Here is a 20,901-nt window from a genome sequence, read left to right as displayed (position 1 = left end):
CCACCGTAATTCCTGAGTGCTTACAAGGAGGAGCAACAGCCTGCTCGTTCTGCCTCTCCAGGCAGCAGGAAGAATAGTTGGGCTGGTGTTGGCGGCTGGCTGGTCTGTCCTGGCGAATGCATTGCTGGAGGAAAGCAAAGTCCAAGGGCTTTGCAGGTGTCTGGGGGGGAGCCGGGGTGTTCTCACTTCCAGGCCAGCCTGGCTGGAGGGGATGACTTGGCAGTGGTGACCCTGTCTTCTGCCTTGTCCCTCCGGACCCAACCGAGCCCTTTCTCTTGCAGCAAGAACATATTTCTATAGCGCCAGAGTGCTTTGTGGCCTTCCCTTTGCACTCTGCCGGGGGTTTTGTACCCATCTCAAGGGGGGGAGAAATGTGAACGGGAGAGCTGCTTTAGTGCTGTGCGGAGGGCTGAGGTCTGGCCTCCCGGCTGCAGGAACTCTCCTGTGGCCCGGCTTCCCTCGCACCCGCACCTGGACAAGTCCCTTTGGTGCTAGTCTGCACCGGTGGGGTCGGGCACTTACTTCATTCAGAAGCCAAAATCTGGATGAGTGGAGAGGGAGCATCTATTTTATCATCTGTTCATCTATTTTACATCCCCACGTTAGAGAAAGTGGGCACTTTGTCTACAGAGGGAATGGGAATGCCGTCTCCTCGGCCAGCGGTGTCTGGAGAGCACGTGGTGTTCCTAGCCGAAGTCCTTAAAGCACATGGGGCATGTCAGCCAGCTCTCAATACCGCCACAAGTTTGACATTATTTGGTGGGTTTCTTAAGGTTCCTGCGTCCTACAGCTCTGCGCGTTTCCCAAAACGGGACTTTCTAGCTTTTGTGGCTCCAAAGAAAGCCTTGACAATGCGGTCTCTCAGTTCTCAAATGAAACAACAAACCTCCAAACCAGAAGCAGTTGGAAAGAAACCCATATTTCTTGTTGTTTCTTAAAACCTCATGAGTTTTTCTTGGGTGCGGCTTTTAGGTGCTTGGGGTTGGCAGTACTAGAATGTGGGGTCTTCCTGGAGTCTTAACTCTCGGCCCTTTCAAGGGGCTAGAGTGGTTAATGAGAAACCCAAATATTTGCCCCATGTAATTAGCTATTTATGGTTCAAAACAAGGTCTTTTTGACGGTTTAGAGAAGCCAAAGTTGACCTGCAAGCAGTGCCTCCCCTGCAGCTCGCTGGAAGACCAAAGGAAAATGTATGGAGGATGGATTCAAAGAAGCTGTGGTGAGGAACGGGGGTGGTTTTACAAGTGAACAGGAGAAGTGCGGAAGGGGGAGAAAGTCCTGGCGCAGTTGGCTGGGGCTACGTGGAGTTTGCACCTGCTGGGAACTGGACGGGCTGCTGATACCGCTGCCTTGGGCTGGACCAGAGCAGGGGCTGGGGGCGGGAACGGCCTCCCGTGCGCTGCCAAACCCCAGCTGCTGGCAGACGCGTCCTGCCTCCGGGTGTCCCTCCCATCTGCGGCTGTGACGGTGGCTGTGTTTTGTGAGATACAGTTAATGCCGGGACTGGCACGTTCCCTGGCTCCAGCTGAGTTAAGTGACAGCGAAGCCAATAAACTCAGCAGTTGCTGGGGCAAGCTTTGGCATATAAAAAAAAATGAGTTTCAGCCTTCTTCACGAATCTGGTGGGACCTCATTTTAAAGGCCTTCCCCGGCCTGTCGGAAATCTCACGTCACGGCTGGAGCACAGGGCCTGGCATGCGAAGGTGGCCAGGCCGGGTGTGTGGGGTATCAGATGAAGTTTCGTAGACTTGTAGAGTCACGGACATTCGGGCTGGAAGGGACCTCGCGAGATCATGGAGTCTAGCCCCCGGCCAGGGGCAGGAAGTCAGCTGGGGTCACGTGGTCCCAGCACCATATGGATCCAAGCGCCTTTTGAATGAGTCTGGAGTAGGTCCTTGCACCCCCTCTGTTCCAGCCCCTGGACACTTGGACTGTCAAGACATTTTTCCTTATGTCCAGTCTGCATCGGCCTTCCAGAAGCTTGTGGCCATTCGACCTTGTCATCCCTTGGGGAGCCCTGGTGAGCAGGCGTTTTCCCCGATCCTGGTGCACCCCCTTATTACTTGTAGGCTGCCACCAAGTCCCCCGAGCCTGCGCTTCTCCAGGCCGAAGAGTCCCGTGTCCCTCAGCCTCTCCTCGTAAGGCTTCCCTCTTGGCCTCTCTGGACTCCCTCGAGCTTATCCACGTCCCTGCTGAACGGGGGGGGGCCAAAACTGGACGCAGTAGTCCAGCTGGGGGCTCACTAAGGCCGAGTAGAGCGGGAGGATGACATCCCTGGTTTTGTTTGAGATGCACTGGTGGATGCATGCCAGAGTTTTGTTCGCTTTGCCAGCCACGGCATCGCGTTGGTGGCTCATGTTCATCTTGTGGTCGATCAAGACCCCCAAGTCTCTTTCGGGCGTGGTGGTAGCGAGCGTAGCGCTGCCGAGCCTGTAAGTGTGATACTGGTTCTTCCTCCCAAGGTGGAGCGCCCTGCACTTCTCTGCGTTGAAGGCCATCAGGTTTTGGTCTGCCCACCTTGCGAGTGTGTCCAGGTCGGCCTGTCCTCCAGCATGACCGCCTTCCCCCATAGTTTAGTGTCACCCGTGAACTTTGCCAGTGCATCTGACGCCCAAATCCAGGTCCTTAGTGAAGATGTTGAAGAGTACCGGCCTGAGCACTGAGCCCCGAGGGACACCACTGATCACCTTGCGCCACGTTGGTTCGCTCCCATCAACTAATGCTCTTTGGGTCCGAGCCCAGAGCCAGTTCCCCGGCTGTCAGACCGGGAGATGGTCGAGGTCTCAGCTCCCCAGCTTAACCATGAGGACATCGTGGGAGACCAAGTCAAGGGCTTTCTTGAAATCCAGATATATGACATCAACCTCGGCTCCCTTGTCCAGGCAACGTGTCACCTGGTCGTAGTCGGAGACGAGGCTGGGCAGGCAGGACCTTCCAGCATCAAGTTGATACTCCTGAAGATTGGCAGCTTCCCAAAGACAATACCGAGGCTTCTGGTGGAGCAGCAGGAATACAAAGCAGATTTAGCAAACCAGACCCATGAAGGGAATTGAATTTTGAACAGCACTGCAGTTCACACGCTGCAAAGCAGAGACGCCAGGCTGGACTTTTGCTCTGATCCCCACATGCTCTGGCCTGACGGACGAATCCTGCCATAATGGCCACGGACGGAAGCTGCAGTTGGAGTTTCATCACCCACCATTTAAATGAACTTAATCTGCTCATTTATTTCTCCAGCACAGCTGCGAGACTCCTCTCCTAGCTGTTGCTGCCTCCGAGTGATAAATATTTTGTAGCTGTTGAGCCAAGGAAGGAAAATATAAGCTGACTGTGAGCAGCAAACCCAGCCTCCGGAGAGGGACAAGGCCTGTCTGGATTGGACTGGGGCTCTGGGCCGGGTGGGGTGACAGGGCCCAGGATGGGGAGAAGAGGGCTGGTGCTCTTGCACTTTCTAGTACAAGGAGTTGCTTGTTCTTGGTCGTGCTCTGTGCTGTGCAAGCATGCCTCCACGGGCTTTCCCTGCCTCCGAGCACCCATCCTTGGGAAAGCATGCAGTGGACAGGCGGGTGGGGAGAGCAACATGGGGTCAGGCTGGCGACGAGGCTGTGGCAGCACTGCAGTATCCCAGGATGGCGATGATGCAGCATAGCACCATTTCACAGACAGTTTTGATCCATTGTAGAGCACTTGAATGTAGGCAGGGGCTGTGGGTGCTTCTGTTGTCTCCATTTGCAGCATGTGCTTGTGTGCCAGGAGCAGCAAAGCTGTGCCCGCTTGCTCGGAGAGGTTCTTCTAGGGAATCCTTCTCCCCACAAGAGCTGCCCTTTAGGGTTAGGGGCCTTCGCTCAATTCCTGGTGTCCTTAAGACCTTCACATCTGCCCATGTTTAGATAGTGCCAGTGCCACTGTCTCTGTCCCTGTAGTGACTTAGGATCATCTGGGGACAGGTCGCCGTTGTAGCCACGCCACAGACACGGGGTACAGACAGCCCGGGCCTGGAAGAGCGGATGCTCTAGGTAGAGGCAGGGATCTTGGGAAGGGATGGGGGGTCAAATGCAGGCTGGAGGGGGATGCCTGCAAATGTGGGATCACTGTCATGACCCCGTCTTTGGGGGCATTGTGGGCATGTGGGAGTCCCTGGGGGGTGGAGAGCGCAGGCTCAGGTAGGGCATAGACTTGTTGTTGACCTGAGCCTGCATCTTCTGTTCTTCCTGCCAGCAACTGGGGGCAAAGGGTGCAATGAATGCAGCCCGTGAGCTAGCATGGGGTGTGGGGGCGGTGAGCTGCGGGGAGCTCACTCCAGCCTTTCCACAATGTTTGCAGGGTCTGTGCATTCGCGTAGTAATGGAGTGACGAAATAACCGGGTGCCAGGAGAAGCCGAGCACCTGCCGTGCCCCCGACGGGGAAGGGTGCAGCACGACCTCGAACTCTGTGCTTGTTCTGGCCGAGAGGACGTGCCTCGACAGCTGTGCTTGTCGCAGTGGCTCTTCTCGAGGGGGCTGCATACGGGATGGCTGTGGAGAACTGCCCAGCAGCTGTGATTTCGCCACCCCCACCCCGGGTCTCCTGGGCAGAGATCCTGCCCTGCCTGCTGCTGCGCAGTGCCCCGAGCTGGGATAGCTGGGGGCCGCATCCAGGGAGCTGCGGAGGCGCTCGGGGTGCTTGGCAGGAAGCTGGTCTGAGCCCTGCAGCAGCTTTCCTACCATTTATTTTTTCCCATCATTCCTTTTCCACCTCGGACCGGTCCGGACCCCCGGGTAGCAAATGTCTTTCCCATGCAAGAGAGAGAAAGGGAAGCAAATGGTGTGGAAATGCGTAGCAAATTAGGATGCAATACACAACAGGCCTCTCCCTGCTGCGCCGTCCCCCAGCCCGGGAGGAGGGAGGGGCAGATGGGGAACGAATTACTTGGAGATGGGAAAGCTGGTGGAGACGCAGCCCGTACCAGACCTTCCCAGTTGTAGCAGGAGTCTCCGCTGAGCCTGGTGTTGCTCACACCAGCCAGGCAGTGCACCGGCACGCGGTGCCAAGCGCTCCAGCGAGGCCAGCTGGGGTTTTGTGCGCACGGGGTCAATGCTTTAGTTAGGCCAAATGCCATTTACTCAGAGCGTAAAAGAAAGGAGATCCAGAGCGAAGCGCCAGGAAGGTCTGAGGGGGCCGGGCACGTTCCCGCAGCGCAGGGAGAAGGGTGAGAGCGGCCTCAGGCGTTGCTGAGCTGGAAGCAAAGAGCCAGGGGCGAGGTCTGTTGGAGCCCCTGGCTAAGCACTGACGCGCCCATCCTTAGCTGCTGGAAGTAGGCACTGCTCTATGGACTAAGCACCAGCGCGTCCCGGCTCAGCACCCTCTGAGCTCTGCCAGGGCCTCGTGAGTGCCACCACCCTGCTCAGACAGGTGGACCCGCGCTGCGAAGCTCAGATTTGGAGCTGAATCCAAATTTCCAGCTTTCCCCCAGGATTTGAAGCTCTGTGTTGTGGGGCCCTGCCCCAAAGCCACATCCAGGTGTGCCAGGTGTGAAAGCCCCGGCAGCCGCCACCCCCGAAAGGCAGGAGCTGTGGGGTCTAGGGCCCTGGTGTGCATGGGGGCAAGGCTGTGGCACTTTGTTCATCGCTGAACAGCACGGGGAGTGCCGGGAGTTCCTCGCCGTATAAATCACGGCGGCGCCGGGGGGTTTATTACCTCCGGGAAACAATGCCGTGTGCTCGCCAGAAGGGGAAGAGCCCAAGGTAACTTTGGCTTCCATGGCAACTGTACCTACAAGTGTAACATTCAATGAAATGTTCCTGGACACGGCTTTATTATAAGCTGCTCTCGCCTCCTGACCCTGCAGCTGCACACGGCTTTCCCCAAGGGCTTGGAGCCTGACATCGGCACGGCTCGGGGGCCATCGCCTGCCCGCTGCCGGGATTGCAGCCCGCGCCTCGTCTGGGAGCTTGAGGCGGCCCTGCATGCTCCCACCCCAAAGCAGCGGCCCCTTTGCTCGTGTCCCACCTTGCAAGCCTTCATCCTTCCTGTCTTTGCAGCAGGAAGGTGCTGGCAGCTGGCAGACACGGGTGCCAGAGAGCAAGGAGGGAGCGGGCACCTGCCCCTTCGTTCAGAGATGGGCAATTGAAGCCACCGCCCAAGGCATGGGCCCCTAGGCCCGAGCTGGGAGGCCGGGGCAGACCGTGTGAAGGGCAGGGGGAGCAGAGCAGGCAAGGGGAGACGCCCCGGGAGCGTGGCCCTGGGTGGAAGACAAGGGTGGGGAGGGGCAGGTTTGCTTCTCCTGCACGCGTCTCCTCTCCGAAATAACCCAACTAATTGCTTGGGAACACGGCACATCAGAGGCTCCTGGGTCTTGTTTGTCAGCCATGACGGCCTCAGTCCTCGAGGCCCATCCAAAATGCCCCTTTGCAAAATCCCCAGCTCTCCTTAAAGGTCCCTGCCGTGCGTCCCTCTCCGCTGAACGGGGCACAAAAACCTGTTTGAGAAGGGCTTGGAGGAGGAGCGGGTCACGGTGTCGGTCGCCAGCAGCTTTGCAGGCAGCCGAGGCGGCACCCGGGCACGTGCGGCTGCAGCGTGAGAGCTGCCCTTTCCTGGGTCGGACTGTGCAGGGGTCCTTCGTGCCGGGTCTCCGGTGTCGCACGGGGCAGCGAGCGGAGGCTGGAAGGGAGAGTGACCGGCTCCGAGCAAGGTTTTATCCGCGGCTCCTCTCTGCTTTGCAGCCTCCGGGATGCTCTGATTCTGAGGCCGTGCCCCTCACTCCCACGCTCGATAGCGACTGCTGCCCCTTTCCTCCCAGCGCGAGTCCAGTCCCTGGGTCAATCTGGCTGGGCTGACTCGCAGCTCCCACCACGTCTGGGGGCCGTGCGCGCCCCGCTGCCACGACAGCCTGGGTGAAAAATCTTCCTTTTGTTAGTTTTAAACTTACCTTTCATTTGCTTTGACTCAACCCTCAACGCCCGAGCAGGCAAGGTACACAGCCAGCCCTTGCTGCCATTCCCTCGCTGCCGTCTCGCTCGCTCCAAGGCGATTAGCCGCACAAATTGCAACCCCCCTTCTCCCCTCCCCAGACGGACTCGAGTCCGTCCCCAGCACTTCTTGGCTGGTTCCTGGCTCTGAGAGCAGGGCTCCTGGGTCCCATCCCTGGCTCTGCTGGCAGCTCGGTGTGTGACCTCTGAGCTATGCCTCAGTTCCCCTGTCTGTAAAATGGGGGTGACACTGTCGAACTTTGCAGAACGCTGTGGGACCGACTGCGACATCGCCGTGCAAGCAGCTCCGTGGTGGCCCGGTCCAGGCCTTCCCCCGGCGGGAACCTCCACGTTGTTTGCTTAGCAGGCGGCTCACACGGACCCCCGCCCCCACCACGCTTCCTGCCTCCCCGAGTGGCGTGCGCGTCTCCTGTTTCATCTCGTTAGTGGGGAAAACCGAGGCAGTGAAAGCAGGAGAGCCAGTCACTATGGCAACAGATGTTTATCAAGCCCCTGAGATGAGGCACCGGGCTGGGGAGAGGCATGTGGGCCTCCGGGACGGGGGTCTGGCATCGGGGCTGGCAGCGCCTCGGCCCAGCGTGCGTGGGCTCAGCCCTCGCTTGGCCTCCTGCTTTGGGGCGCTGCTGACCAGCTCGGCCGTACGTTGCTGTGCCCTGGGATCGCTAGCCCCCCGAAAGCCTGGGGGGGATCAGCCATGATCCCTTCCTGGTGGTTCCCTGAGTGCAACGGCTGCACTACCTCCCTGGCAGCCCGGGCGCATGGGCAGCGAGGGCACGGTACAGCCCAGGACTGCCAGGTAAAGGAGAGCAAGCTCAGGGGGCGGCGGGGTGCCAGCCTGCACCAGGGGCCGTCCCCGCTCCTGCAGTCCTCTCCCACCTGCAGGCCCCTTCTGAGCGGGGTCTTGAGCCCGGGGAAACCTGCCGGCCCCCGGGTCTGGCTGGTAGCAAGGCAGGTCTCGGGGTGGCACCACGCGGGCCCCAGGACTCTGCTCGTCCCTGCAGGTTGCACTGGCTGTTGGGGCAGCTTCTCGCCCCATGGGGATGGGGCAGGTGGGCGGCCGCCCTTCCCTGGCAAGCTCCTGCTCGCCTTGGAGAGGGTGGAAGCAAGAGCTCTGGCCTCGTCTTTCCCGTTGCGTCCCCCAGATCCTGGCTGTGCCAAGCTACGGAGCTGAGCACGGGTCAAAGGGAGATCCTGGCTAGCGCCGGTGCAAAACCCCTTCAGCAGCATCGTCTTCGCTTGGGAACAAGACAGCACATGCCCCAAACCCTGCCGAGGTGACTTTATTTGTGAGCGCGGGGAGGGGGCAGCCGGGGGCTGCAGCACCAGGCAGGAAAGGGCAGCACACGTGGCTGCAGGGCAAGTGGCGAGCTGGCGGCAGTGTTTTGGGAGGGGGTTTGCTGTGTCACCAGCCCCGGCACCAGGATCGAGACCCATGCGCAGGAGAGCGCAGTCTGGTATGAACGGGAGGGTGACTGCGAGCAGACGGGGGGCTGGTGTTTGCCTCGGGCTCTGCAGGGTCCAGTCGTCCTCCGCTAGCCTGAGGCAGAGGGCTCTTCCTGGCCGCATGCTGCAGGTCTTGTGTCCCGGCCTGGCTCTGTGCTGGGGCTGTGGGACAGACGCTTGGAGGCTTTAGAGATGGCAACACTCGGGCATCCCTATGGCCTTGCCAGGCCTCTGCGTCCGGCCCCAGGCAGAGGCTCCTTGAGACCCAGCCGGGAGCAGCTGGCACCTGGAGTGACTGGGAAACTGCCCGAGTTACTTTTGCAGCCTAGCAAGGCTTAGACCCAGCAGCGTCCAGCGCAGCCTCCTTGGGGCTTCCCGGCACGAACGCCGTGTGCAGAGCGCTCTCCGTGCACACACTAGCAGCAGGAGTGAGAGGGGCAGCGAGGGGGTGGGGGCAATGCAGCCAAAGCTACAGGGCAAGTGTCAAGCAAGTCATGCAAAGAGCTGAGCGTGGAAGGACCGTGCCTCGGTCCCGGCAAGGAGCTTGGACCCGTGCCGAGGGGAGGTAGCTGAGGGCTCTGGCCGGCGCTGCACTGAGGCCAGGGCAGGCCACCTTTCCAGGAGGTGTCCTTCCTCGTCTCCCCGTGCAGGGCCTTTCCTTCTGGCTTCGCCCAGACCTCTTGGCATCTGTCAGGGTATGAAAAAGCAGCTGCTTACTTGAGTCATGCACAGGGTCCCATCAGCTCCGGGACAGGACACATTGAGCGTGGCATGTGGGGGACAGAAGCTGTAGCGATCTAGTGATGAGCGTGCAATGCACGCTCTTTCTCAGGTAACACCCATGCAGCTGGTACGTGTCTCTGTGAACACACAAGCCATCCACAGCACGCGTGCCATTATCGCCTGCCTGCAAGCCCCCTGCGGCTGTGCAAGAGAAACACGCGGCTGCACACGGTGTTGGAGCCCAGCCCCAGCTCCCAGCACAGCGGCTGAGCGAGCAACCCAGGCGGGCACCTCTGCGTGGCATAGGGCTGCTCTGGACGGCACGTATCCTTGGGACTCAGTGACGGCCCGTGATGCAGTGCCTCCGTGCGCAGCGGCCTGGGGAGACGGTCACAGCCCTGCTGGGGGGGGAGCAGTCTGGGGAGGGGGCTCGCTGCTGGCTGGTGGTGTGACCAGCCTGAGGCCAAAGGGAGACCCAGAGGATGGCAGACTTGCCAGCCGGCATCTCCACAGCCAGTCTTGACCCCACGAGACAGAGCTGGGGACTCACCGCTGTGCAGCCGGGGCTAGTACATTGTGCCCCCGTGTCCCAGAACCACGGCGATGCCCAGCAGCAGCTGCAAGCTCCCGGTAGCAGGAGGTGGCGCATTAGACTCTGCAATTCCCAAGGAGATCAGACATTACCTTAATTGGGAGAGCTCTGCTTTGGGGAGAAGCTGGCGCTGAGCACGTGGCCAGGCAGCAGGGGAAGGGGCATCTGAGAAGCAGAAGGGACAGTGTGCTGGTGCAGGCTGGCACCCCCACCCCGGGATTGAATGCCATATTACCTGTGGTTGCGTGCGGGGGGGGAGGTGGGAACTCCATGTGCAACGGAGATGGGAGATGGGGGAGTCAGGCAGCTCCTCCAAAGACCCCAGAGCTGCCTCTAGGTTCCCAAGTGACTCAGGGCAGAGGGGGTGAGCTGTGCAGGACAGGGTGTGTTATCGGGGCATGAGCGTGGACCCCTGTGTGATGGGTGCTGTGTGTTACACCGGAGGAAAGGCCGCGATGCTGGGTGGCACAGGGCAGGGTGCATTGGCCATGCCTTCAAATCGCAGAGGATGCTAACAGTGCAGCTTACACAGCTCTCCAGTGAGAAGTGGCAGAGCATGTGCTTTGCCCTGAGATGTCCCGGTCCCCACAAGACTCCGCTAGGCACTGGTTTCTCCAGTCTGTCAGCACCAGGGCAGGGAGGTGCACTGGCAGGGGTTGGGCACCGTGCCCTGGGACTGGCTGTGGGTTCCCTGTTGGTGCAGGGAAGTGGTGGGCGACGCTGGCTGCTACAGATGTGGGAGTTGGAGGGAGCCCCTCCAAAGACCCAGGGCAGCTACCGGCGCACAGGAGCCTCCATGCAGTGCATTCCCTTGCTGCAGGGGCATGCACACCAGCTGGCTGCACTGCGCAGGGCGCTGGGCAGAGGCTTAGCTACTGGCTTCCCAATGCTCACTGCACCTCCGGACCAGGGAGAGCATCACGGCTCCCCGGTGCCTTAGGGCGGTGGGCCAGGAGGGGTGGGATGGGGGCACTGTCAGTGCACACCTGTGCACCTCTGTCTGCTGAAGGTTTCTCTTAGCTTAGGAAGTGCCACAACTATGGGTGTCCGGCACCGTGGGGCACCTGGGCCGAGCCCTCGAAGACTCTCGGGGAGCTCTCACGCTGCAGCCAAGCGTGCTTGCCCCTGCTCCCAGGCTGCGGGTGGGAGGCACTGGGGGAAAGGGGCCTGGAGCAGCAGTGGGAAGTGGCTGTGCTTGTGCTTTGCCACTAGATGTCAATGTTCCCCCAAGAGTCCGGCAGGCACCAGCTCCAGCCCATCGGCGCGCGGCCAGAGGTGTGTTGGCAGGGGTTGGGCACCGTGCCTGGGGTTGGCTATGACCTTACCTGTTGTTACATGGGAGAAGGCAGTGGTGGTGGCCGTGCCTACAATGGAAACGGCAGTGCTGTTGGCCGTGCCTGCACTGGAAACGGCAGTGGTGGTGGCCGTGCCTGCACTGGAAACAGCAGTGGTGGTGGCTGTGCCTGCACTGGAAACGGCAGTGGTGGTGGCCGTGCCTGCACTGGAAATGGCAGTGGTGGTGGCCGTGCCTACAATGGAAACGGGAGGCAGAGGGAGTCAGGGAGCCCCTCCGGGAGGGCAGGGAGCAGCCCCCGGTCCCTGCGCCAAGCTCCTGGCACCCGGAGCACAGCACAGCGGGAGAGGGGACCTACTCACTTGTGGCATTTCTCAGCATGGGCATCATGACGTGCAGGGAGCCGTCGTGCGGCTCCGGCGTGATGCCCAGCAGCTCGCACAGGAGCGGGTAGACGTTCACGCTCTCGAACGGCTCCGTCTGCAGCCCCACTTGGAAGGCCGGTCCCACCGCCCGGAAGATGGTTTTCATGTTCGTGGCATTGTTGTCGAAGCCGTGCTCCCCTTTGTTAAACTGCACTTTGATTCTCTGAGAAGGAGAAGTTGAGGCCAGTTCCCAAACACGCTTGCCCCTCCGTCCTCGGCCCCTCTCTGCCAGAGCAGAGACCTCTGCCCACTTGTTCTACCCCAGCATCCTAGATTGGGAAGTGAGCTGAGTGCACGTCCACATTTGCAAAGGCCTGAGGACACTGCCTGGCACCCGCTGTGCAGCTGGTCCCTTGGGTGGGCTCCCGCCGCCCAGAGCAGCGCTCCCGGATCGTGACCTGCAGACACCTTTGCTTTTTCTTGGTGGGGGCTTTTCCTTAGTCTGGGCCCCCAGGGCAGGAGACAAGCAGCCCTGGGATGGGGGTCTGCATCCCTACAGGGAGGGGAGGCCCTGGCCTCTGAGACGGTGGCTTGGCTCAGTGCACGGGGCACCGGGACGGGGAGCGATGGGGAGACGCGGACGGGAGACGAACGCAGGTGCACGGGGAGAGGGAAGGCAGGTGCAAGGCAGAGAGCAGAAGCACCTGCCCGTGGGTCTTACCCCGTGGATCACGTATCCCGGGTCACTGTACATCAGCAGGGGGGTGATCCTGGAGTTGTCGGCGTAGCGCAGCCTCCTGGGGAACTCCTCCTTCTTGAAGACGTGCAGCCGGGGGTGCGCGTCCTTCAGCACCTGGTACACCTGCTCCAGCTTTCCTTCTTTCGGCACCAGCAGCCCATTGGGGCCATAGTCTAAGAGCTCAAACTGGATATCCTGGAAGGAGAAGTTAGACACATTCCGGAGGTATATCTCGTCCTGCTTTATTACCGTCTCCATGCCGTGGTCGGAGGTGATGATGAGGTTGAGTCTCGGCTCCAGGCCGCTTTCCTGGATGCGCTGCCGTAGGTACCCGACGGTTCGGTCCACCTGGCTGACCATGTCTTTGCGCTGCTGGGACTCGGGGCCGTGCTTGTGGCCCGTGGAGTCGGGCTCCCCGAAGTAGAGCGTGACGAAGTCGAGGTTTTCCTCCGTGAACCACTTCATGACGGTGTCGATGTTCTGCCTCCACTCGGTTTCGTTGTCGTACTTGTGCCCGAGCGACTCCACCTTCTTCACGCTCACCTGCTCCCCCTGGTACGTCGCGTTGCCCCCCGGGAAAAAGAGGGAGCCTGTCCTCAAGCCCTGGCGGCCAAGACAACGGTTAATGCCATGCAGTCCCTGCTCATCCCCTCCATCGCCCGCCCCGGCCCCGCACTCCTCCGCCTCCAGCACCTCTCTTTCCTCCCAGCGAGGCTTTTCCTGACCCCTGCCTATTTGCTTTGTCCTGATCCGGGGACCTCCCAGCCTTCACCTGCACTGGTTTCCCACTGAGGCTCCTGCCCTGAGCACTTTGCAACCCCTGAAAGTCTTTGCACTGCAGTCAGCGGACACCAGATCGGGCCCTCCTGCACCCGCTCCCCTGAGAGGCACGAGGCTCAGGGGCTAAGCAGGGCACCGTGGGCTTGGGGGTGGCTTTGTGCCTTCAAGAACCAGCTGAAATGTCCCAGCTAAGACACAGATCGCCCGCGTGATGTGAAACCGGTGAGCTGTGGGGCTGTCTCAGGGTGCCCACGGTGGTTTCAGCCCCTGCGTTGGCGTGTTTTCCTGGGGGTGCCCTCCTGCCGTGCGAGGCGACGGCCTGTGAAGAGCCAGACCCTTGCAGCTTTCGTCCTCTCTGCTGCCCACCCCTGCAGCCAGGAGCGGTCTGGCCGCCCCGCGCGGTCGGTGCCTTGGGCTGCCGAGGAGTGGCAAAGGGTTTGCAAGGGGCGCCCAGGCCCCGTGCCCTCCGGAGCCACGTCCGCATTGCCCGTTGGTCCTAGGCCCGGGCTTCGGTCCCCAAAATGGAGCTGCCAGGGGAGGAGGCTGCAGCCACTCGCTCACCTGCCTCTGTGCTGTGATCCAGATGGGCAGGCTGCCATTATCCCACCACGCCGAGATGCCCTGGGTGCCGTAATAGGGCACCTTCTTCCCAGAGGTGGTGTTGAACCACATGTTGTGGATCACCCCGTGGTTCTCGATGTACTTGCCTGCCGGGATTGGGGCGGGAGAGCGGGGTTGGTACAATGCCGGGCAGACAAACCCCACTCCCACGGTCCCCTCCAGCCCAGCCTCCTGTTCTCATCGTAACCGGACGGTTGGACCCCGTCACCCACATCCCGGACCTCCGCCCCCCGCGTAGTGAGGAGCGGTGGAGGCCAGGAGCCCGCCGGCAGGTGCTCTAGAGCACCGCTCTTCCCGCGGTTAGATGGTGTTTGCATTTCCAGCCTGAGCCCCACCACAGCCAAGTCCTCCAGTCTGCCCTTCAACCAGCGTGTCCCTTTGCTTCAGGAGCTCTTTTCCCCCTGAATGTATTTATAGGGAGCGACAGAGCAGCCTGCATAGACCCGCTGCCTTTCCCTTGCCTAAAACACACGGCCTCCTCCGAGAAAACTCAGCGAGTCCGGCACAGCCCCTGTCGGGTAACCCCCCGCTGCAGCCTAATTTCTGCTTGGCACCTTATTAGTCCTTCCTCCGGAGTTTGCTCTGCAGCCCTGGAGACCAGGCAAAGGGCCCCGGCGTCTCTGGGTTGCTTGCTTTTCCTTTCCCTAAGTGCTGGTGCTGTCCTGGCTGCTCTCCAGCCCTCCCCCCCGCCCCATGCCCCCAGTTTGATTGCTTCATTAAAAATCCTTCCTGCCGCGTCTGCAGTGTCCTGTGCGAGCCCCTTCCGCATGCGGGGATGGAGATGAGCAGCCCCCGCGCGCCAGGGCACCGAGCGCTTTGAGCCAGGCTTCCTCCTCGGAAGCGGCGGCCCTCGCGTCTGCACTGCTTCCCATTAGCCACCCTGCCTTTGCTCCCAGGGTCTGTATAATCATCCTCGTTAGCAGCGGAGGCAAGGTGTTCATTAGCTGGGGGCCGTGCCCAGGCGGTCTCTCATCTCTCCCACATCCTCACGGCATGGCGGCCCCGCTGCTCTCGTTCTCTGTCTGGCTACAGGGCCTGGTGCCGTTTGTGTCCGTGTGCTCTGCAAGGCTGATTTAGCGATTCGCACATTATACAGACGGCCCCTGACCCTTGGACATCCTCCTCCCTTGGACATCCTCGTGCTTTGCCATCCTCCTGCCGGCTCTCTGCTTCCTCCAGACACCCCTAGCGAGGTAGCTGCTTGCTCGTGTCGGCCCAGAGTCCGTCACTAAAGCTTTCCCCTCGCTTAGGATCCACATTGCAGCTGCTGTTTGCACCTCTGCTGTAAAATAATTCAAATCTCCTCTCCCTTCACGCTCCCGTGCTCTTCAACCCAGGTCATTTCTTCCTAACGCCTATGGACTGAGATTACACATCAGCTGGTTTGAGTGATCAGAAACCGATTTAAACCTGTAGTAGAACAGACATCCAGTGCACAGAAACCAGTCTGAAAATGGCCAGCACCGGTTTGAGACAAACCTGGTTGCATGTAGTATCAGACTTAGCCGGTTTGTGCAACGTCTATCCCAGACCATAGTTTCTCCAAATCTGCTCCAATTCAGTACAAAAATCAAAGTTACCTATTATTTATTTCTTCTCAATTTATATTGAATCCACCGGTGGTCACTTGATCAAAATTTGCTTTTTATGGGCTGTTGGTTGTAGCCGTGTTGGTCTAAGGACACAGGCAGACAAGGCTCTTTGGGTAGATGTGATATTTTTATTAGACCAACTAAATAGTTGGGAAAATTGTTCTTTGCAAGCTTTCAGGCACAAGCACCCTTCTTCCCACCCTCCCGAGAGGCTGAGCGGACTCTCTCAATGCCTGAAGACGGGTGTTCGTGCCCATAAGCTGGCAAAGAACAAGGTTTCCAACTATTTAGTTGGTCTAATACAAAATATTGCATCTATCCAAAGAACCTTGTTTGCTTTTTCATCAGGTCTTCCCCGCTTACCGGGGCCTAGCATCGCTGCCTTTTGGGTCGGTGACTCCTTGGTGAAGCATTTTGCCCTCTCTCCTACCCGGGAATACGGGGTCAGATGACCCCGGTGCTGTTTGCTCTCCCCTGCATTGGTGACAGCCCACCCGACTGCTGCCTCCCATCAACATCAGGAGCTTTGTCCTCCGTGCTGTCTGTACTTCCAACCTCTGCCTGCTCCCCGTTCCCACTGGCTTATCTGGGGCTACTGCAATATTTTGCCGATATGGGCCAACGACGTGGCCCCGGGACTGGGATAATGGGAGCCGAGCTGCTTTGCTTTGCCCTGAAGGGGAATGACAGCCATCCCCAGGGTGCAGCTGGGACAGCAGCGAAGTAGCCGAGGAGCCGGGGTCAGGCCCTTCCCTGAAGGCTGCTGGGTCCTGGCGGGGGTGTGGCAGAAATGCCACCCTCAGTGCCCCTCTCCAGAGATCTGTCTCTGCCAGCCTGAGAGGCTGGTGTTGAATCCCTCAGGGCAGGGGTCTGCCTCCCTGGTCTGCATGACAAAAGCCTGGTGCCTGGAGGGGGATGCTCTGGTCACCTGGGCAGGGGGAGGGAAAAGCCCCGCTCACCGGCCCAGGTGACCTGTGATGCTTTTTAAATTGGTTGGCTTGTGGCCAGCACTGGCAGCTTCGATTGGACCGGGCGGCTGAGGTCAGAGAGGGGATAAAAAGGCCCGGGCCAGGAAGAAGTCCCATTAGCCATGCGGTCATCCAGGTGAATCTGAGCCTGGCTCTCTCCTCATCACCGCATGCTCCAGGAGTGCCCTGCCTCCAGAGGAAACAACAACCACCTTGGGACGATGCGAGTGAGTAAGCTGCTCGAGATCCCACTAGATATTTAGCTTCAGTAACTCAGATGCGTGTTTAAACGGCTACCTCAGCCACCCTGGTTTGCTCTATGGGATTCCTCTGATACTGCCCTACCTTTTACCCTGTTTCCGCCCTACTCCCTGTCATCAATAAAGTTCTCCTTGTGACCGGTGTGGGAGATGTATTGAGGGGGGGGTCTAAATTATACCGAGGAGGGCCCTTAGGTCTGTGGACTAAGGGAGGCTTCCCTAATCATCCTCTGACTTGGGAAGTGCCCCAAGTGCCTGTATTGGGTCTAGGACCCATTGGACGATCAGGCCTGCGTTCTCCAAGGTGCGCAGAGCCAGAAGTGAGTCCAGAGCCGTGGATGGTGGCAGTGGGACCCCAGGCTAGCGGGGGTGCTCCAGGGAAGGGGTCGGCCGGACGGGAGGCACCCCAGGGAGGCACTCGGAGCCTGGACGGTGGTTGGGCGCAGGGAGGAGGGCGGCTCAACGCAGGAGCGCCCCCTACTGGCCCGCCACACGTGGTGGTAGCGGTGGGATCCGAATACCCTGCTATGTTTGAGGCATAATTTGGGGAAAGGAAGCGAGTCACTGAAATCCCTTGAGCAAACAATTTCTAATTTGGCAACGGGTCGACTGGAGAGTGTAGAGAGGCAGGATGGCGGACGAGTATGTCCGGATGACCGTGCCTGAACTGAAAGAACTGGCAAAAGAGAGAGGCCTTCACGTGAAGAAAGGGCTAAAGAAGGAAGAGCTGGTTAAACCCTTGTGCACCGGCAAGTCAGAACAAGCATCAGCTTCACGCTCTACGACTCCTGAGTCTGACTCAGGACCACACTCCCGCTCATCAAGCCCGGAGGCCGCCGAGAGATCCCTCTCCGAGGGGGAGCGGCAGAGACTCCATGAGCTGGAGCTGAAGAGGATGGAGTTAAAAAGGCTGGAGCTGGAGGCCCAGCGCGAGAGGGAACAACAACAGCTAGAAGTGAAAAGGATGGAGATGGAGCTGGAGGCAAAAAGGCTGGAGCTGGAGGAGAAAAAGCTGGAGGCTCAGCTCCATCTGCAGAGCAACAGGGGAAATGCGAGCACACCGCAAGCGTCCGGGGAACCCCCCAAACTGGACGTCTCGGCCTTCGCTCGCTACCGAGAGGGAGACGATCCCGCGGTGTTCCTAAGCAACTTCGAAAGACAAGCCCAGCGGTGCAAGGTGCCGGAGGAAAAGCTCATGATGTACTTGTCGGCTCTGGTAGAGGGTGACATGGCGGTGGTCCTGAATAGCCTGCCCTCAGACGCAGCTGATGACTATAATGCCTTTAAAGCTGCCGTGTCTAAAACGTTCAAGTTAGGACCAGAGTATTTTCAGAAGAAATTCCGGAATACGCGCCCACAACCCGGAAAGTCATTGACTGATTATGGGGCCCTGCTGGAGGATGCATACATTAAATGGTTAGCTGAAGCCAAGGCTGACACTGTAGAAAAGGCACGCCAGCTCCTGGTGCTGGAACAATTCTATTACTGCTGTCCGAGAGAGGTTAGGACCCTGGTCAGGGACAGCGACCCCAAAGATGTTCACGAGGCTGCAGAAATTGCAGACCGACTGTTGCTAAACCGTGAGAGGCCTCCCTACTCTGGGAAGGAGCAAAAAGGGGTCCAAAGAGGGGGGAAGGGAGGCCCAGGTCAAAAAGGGGAAAGAGGGCCACCTCCTGCCGAGCGCACGGCGGCCCCAGATTCAGGCAAACCACCCAATTGGGAAAGGAGGGGGTGCTATAACTAGTGAAGAGATCACTAGTGTAAGACTGCCCATCGGGCTTTATGGTTTCTGTGTGTTATTGTTATAACTCGTTTCGTGTTTCAGGTTTTCTTTTTTTTTCCCTCTTCTTCTGGCATCCCGTGGGAACTCCCTGACCCGACACGTCTGGACCCACGGCCCTGAGAGGCCCCGTGTCCGAGCTTATAAAGGGGGGGGGGGGAAGTGTGGCAGAAATGCCACCGTCTGTCTCTGCCAGCATGAGCAGAGAGGCTGGTGTTGAATCCCTCAGGGCGGGGATCTCCCTCCCTGTCTACATGACAAAAGCCTGGTGCCTGGGAGGTGGGGGATGCTCTGGTCACCTGGGCAGGGGCGGGGAAAGCCCCGCTCACCGGCCCAGGTAGCCAGGGATGCTTTTTAGATTGGTTGGCGAGTGGCCAGCACTGGCAGCTTCGATTGGACCGGGCTGCTGAGGTCAGAGAGGTGATAAAAAGGCCCGGTCCAGGAAGAAGGAGCCATTAGCCATGCGGTCATCCAGGTGAATCTCAACCTGGCTCTCTCCTCATCACCGCATGCTCCAGGAGTGCCCTGCCTCCAGAGGAAACAACAACCACCTCTGGACGATGCGAGTGAGTAAGCTGCTCGAGATCCCACTAGATATTTAGCTTCAGTAACTCAGATGCGGGATCAAAAGGCTACCTCAGCCACACGGGTTTGCTCTATGGGATCCCTCTGATATTCCCATGATACTGCCCTACCTTTTACCCTGTTTCCGCCCTACCCCTGTCATCAATAAAGTTCTCCTTGTGACCGGTGTGGGAGACGTATTGAGGGGTGGGTCTAAATTATGCCAAGGAGGCCCCTTAGGTCTGTGGACTAAGGGAGACTTTCCTAATAAGCCCCTGACTTGGGGAAGTGCCCCGAGTGCCTGTATTGGGTCTAGGACCCATTGGACGATCAGGCCGGTGTTCTCCAAGGTGCGTAGAGCCAGAAGTGAGTCCAGAGCCTTGGATGGTGGCAGCAGGACCCCAGGCTAGCGGGGGTGCTCCAGGAAGGGGTCGGCCGGACGGGAGGCACCCCAGGGAGGCACTCGGAGCCTGGACAGTGGTCGGGCGCAGGGAGGTGGGCGGCTCAACGCAGGAGCGCCCCCTACTGGCCCGCCACAGGGGGCACTGGAGCAAGCAGGGCCTTGACAAAGCCAGGGATCCCCCTATGCTGGGGGCCTTGCCCGGGGAGAGTCACGGGCACTCACCGGTCACCAGCGTGAAGTGGCAGGGGCTGGTTATGGTGACAAAGGCGGGCGTCATGTAACGCGCCTTCACACCCTCCTGCGCCATGGCGTCCAGGTTCGGGGTGTCCACGTCATGGTCGTAGTTCCACCGGAAGCCATCGAAGGAGACCAGGAGGAGTTTGCTGCGGTTGTGCCCGTTTGGCAGGGGGGCCCCGGTCCCCAGGGCAAGGGCAGCCAGCAGGAGCGCCAGGGACAGGAGCATCTTTCCGTCTGACCGCCGAAGACGGGGGCAGATGCTCCGGCGCTGTTATTAAGAGGCGCAGCAGGGTGCGAAGTCCGCAGGCCTGGCTTATCGCTGGGCAGGGCACGCGGCTTTGGAGCGGAGTCCGTTATCGCTGTCGGTGCATGACTTGGAGCAGGCTGAGGTGCCTGGGTCCCCCCCGGAGCCACCCCGCCCTGCATCTGGTGAATGCAGCACGCGTGGACCCCGGGGTTGTGGACATGGCTGCAGGCAGGGGATGTGGCTGCTTCCTCCCCCCACCCAGCAGCCCCTGATGTCCCAGCGTGGTCCTGCCTGCTGCTGCCCGTGTCCTGCCTTTCGTTCCCCGCTCTCTGTTGGCAGGGTGGCACGTGGCCGTCCTGGGCACGGCGTGGGTTTGTAACCCACTAGCCCTATGAGCCTGGAACGCCCTTCCCCTCCGGGGTTCAGGTGCAGCTCAGTACCGGGGCCAGGTCTTAGGGAGAAGGGAGCAGCTCTGGGGGGATGGAGGGACAGGGGCACGTGCTGGGGTCCAGGGCAGGCGGGTGCTGAGGGAAGGAGTCCCTGGAGCAGCCGGCCCGAGGCTGAGACCGTCTGCAGGATAGCATTGCCCGTGCTCCCCCCCCCCCCCCCCCGTAGCTTCCTCCCCAGGGACGGTGCTGCCGTGAGGCATTTGGGTGCATGCAGTGTAGCTGGCACGTGCTACCCACCTGGCGCTACCCTTGCTTCCCGTGCTACCCGGCACCTCGGGAGTGGCCCGTGGCCCTGCAACATCTCTGAGGACCAAGTCATTGTCCTGCTCCCATTTCACCATCAGCAAAGGGCTGCAGCGGTGGGGCGGCCTCGAAGACTCCTCTGCACCGCCTGACCCCGGCACCTGCCCTCTCCTGCCACGCCTGGCCCGTGGAGTGGGGGAGGCTGATTATAAGGATTATCAGTCACGTTTGCTTTTTATGGTGTCTCTGGGTCCTTCTCGCTGCTGCTGACTCACCTGGCAGCGAGATGGAGACGGCCTTTGGCTGGGTTATGTAACGGAGGAGGGTCCTGCACTAGCAGCTCTCATGTCTCTCCCCTTTTGCCAGCTGGGCCTCGGTTTGCTCTGCCTTGCTCTGCCCTCGCACTGCGCAGCCACAGCAGCATGTCTCGGTGTCCGAGTGCAGTGGGGCTGGCCCTCGTGCTCCTCCTCGGGCTTCCTTCTCTTGGCCCGTGGACTGGCTCGCACATGTACATGATGGAGTCTCAGCTCTGGCTGGCGTTTCCTTTGCTGAACTTGGGTCCCGGGAGACATCCTGCCTGTGGCTATGGTACGGCCAACATCCTCCTACGCAACGTCGCTAAGCCCCCGGAG

General features: G+C 60.0%; 2 protein-coding genes across 2 annotated transcripts in view; one reads left to right on the top strand and one right to left on the bottom strand.

Moving 5' to 3' along the window:
* RBFOX3 (RNA binding fox-1 homolog 3) overlaps positions 1–20,901 on the top strand; it is a 200,936-nt gene that overhangs the window by 2,600 nt on the left and 177,435 nt on the right. The window lies entirely within an intron of this gene.
* ENPP7 (ectonucleotide pyrophosphatase/phosphodiesterase 7) lies at positions 5,266–19,556 on the bottom strand. The gene is made up of 6 exons (XM_059732980.1): positions 19,316–19,556; positions 13,467–13,612; positions 12,108–12,728; positions 11,384–11,609; positions 11,053–11,256; positions 5,266–6,013 (listed from the first exon to the last, which is right to left on the bottom strand). The coding sequence occupies exons 1-6, from the start codon at positions 19,554–19,556 to the stop codon at positions 5,385–5,387; spliced, it is 2,067 nt and encodes a 688-aa protein (XP_059588963.1). The 3' UTR covers positions 5,266–5,384.

Source organism: Alligator mississippiensis, chromosome 8 (assembly GCF_030867095.1).
Source record: "Alligator mississippiensis isolate rAllMis1 chromosome 8, rAllMis1, whole genome shotgun sequence".
Lineage (NCBI taxonomy): Eukaryota > Metazoa > Chordata > Crocodylia > Alligatoridae > Alligator > Alligator mississippiensis.
The sequence above is the reverse complement of the archived record's forward strand: the minus strand, read 5'-3'. Positions and strand labels throughout refer to the sequence as shown.

Excerpts from the sequence above, each read along its gene's own strand:
- ENPP7 (XM_059732980.1), bottom strand. The coding sequence starts at position 19,556 with ATGCTCCTGTCCCTGGCGCTCCTGCTGGCTGCCCTTGCCCTGGGGACC. Across the intron at positions 13,613-19,315 it reads CCACTTCACGCTGGTGACCG|GCAAGTACATCGAGAACCAC; the intron begins GTGAGTGCCCGT and ends CAATCCCGGCAG. Across the intron at positions 11,610-12,107 it reads CGGGATACGTGATCCACGGG|AGAATCAAAGTGCAGTTTAA; the intron begins GTAAGACCCACG and ends TCTCCTTCTCAG.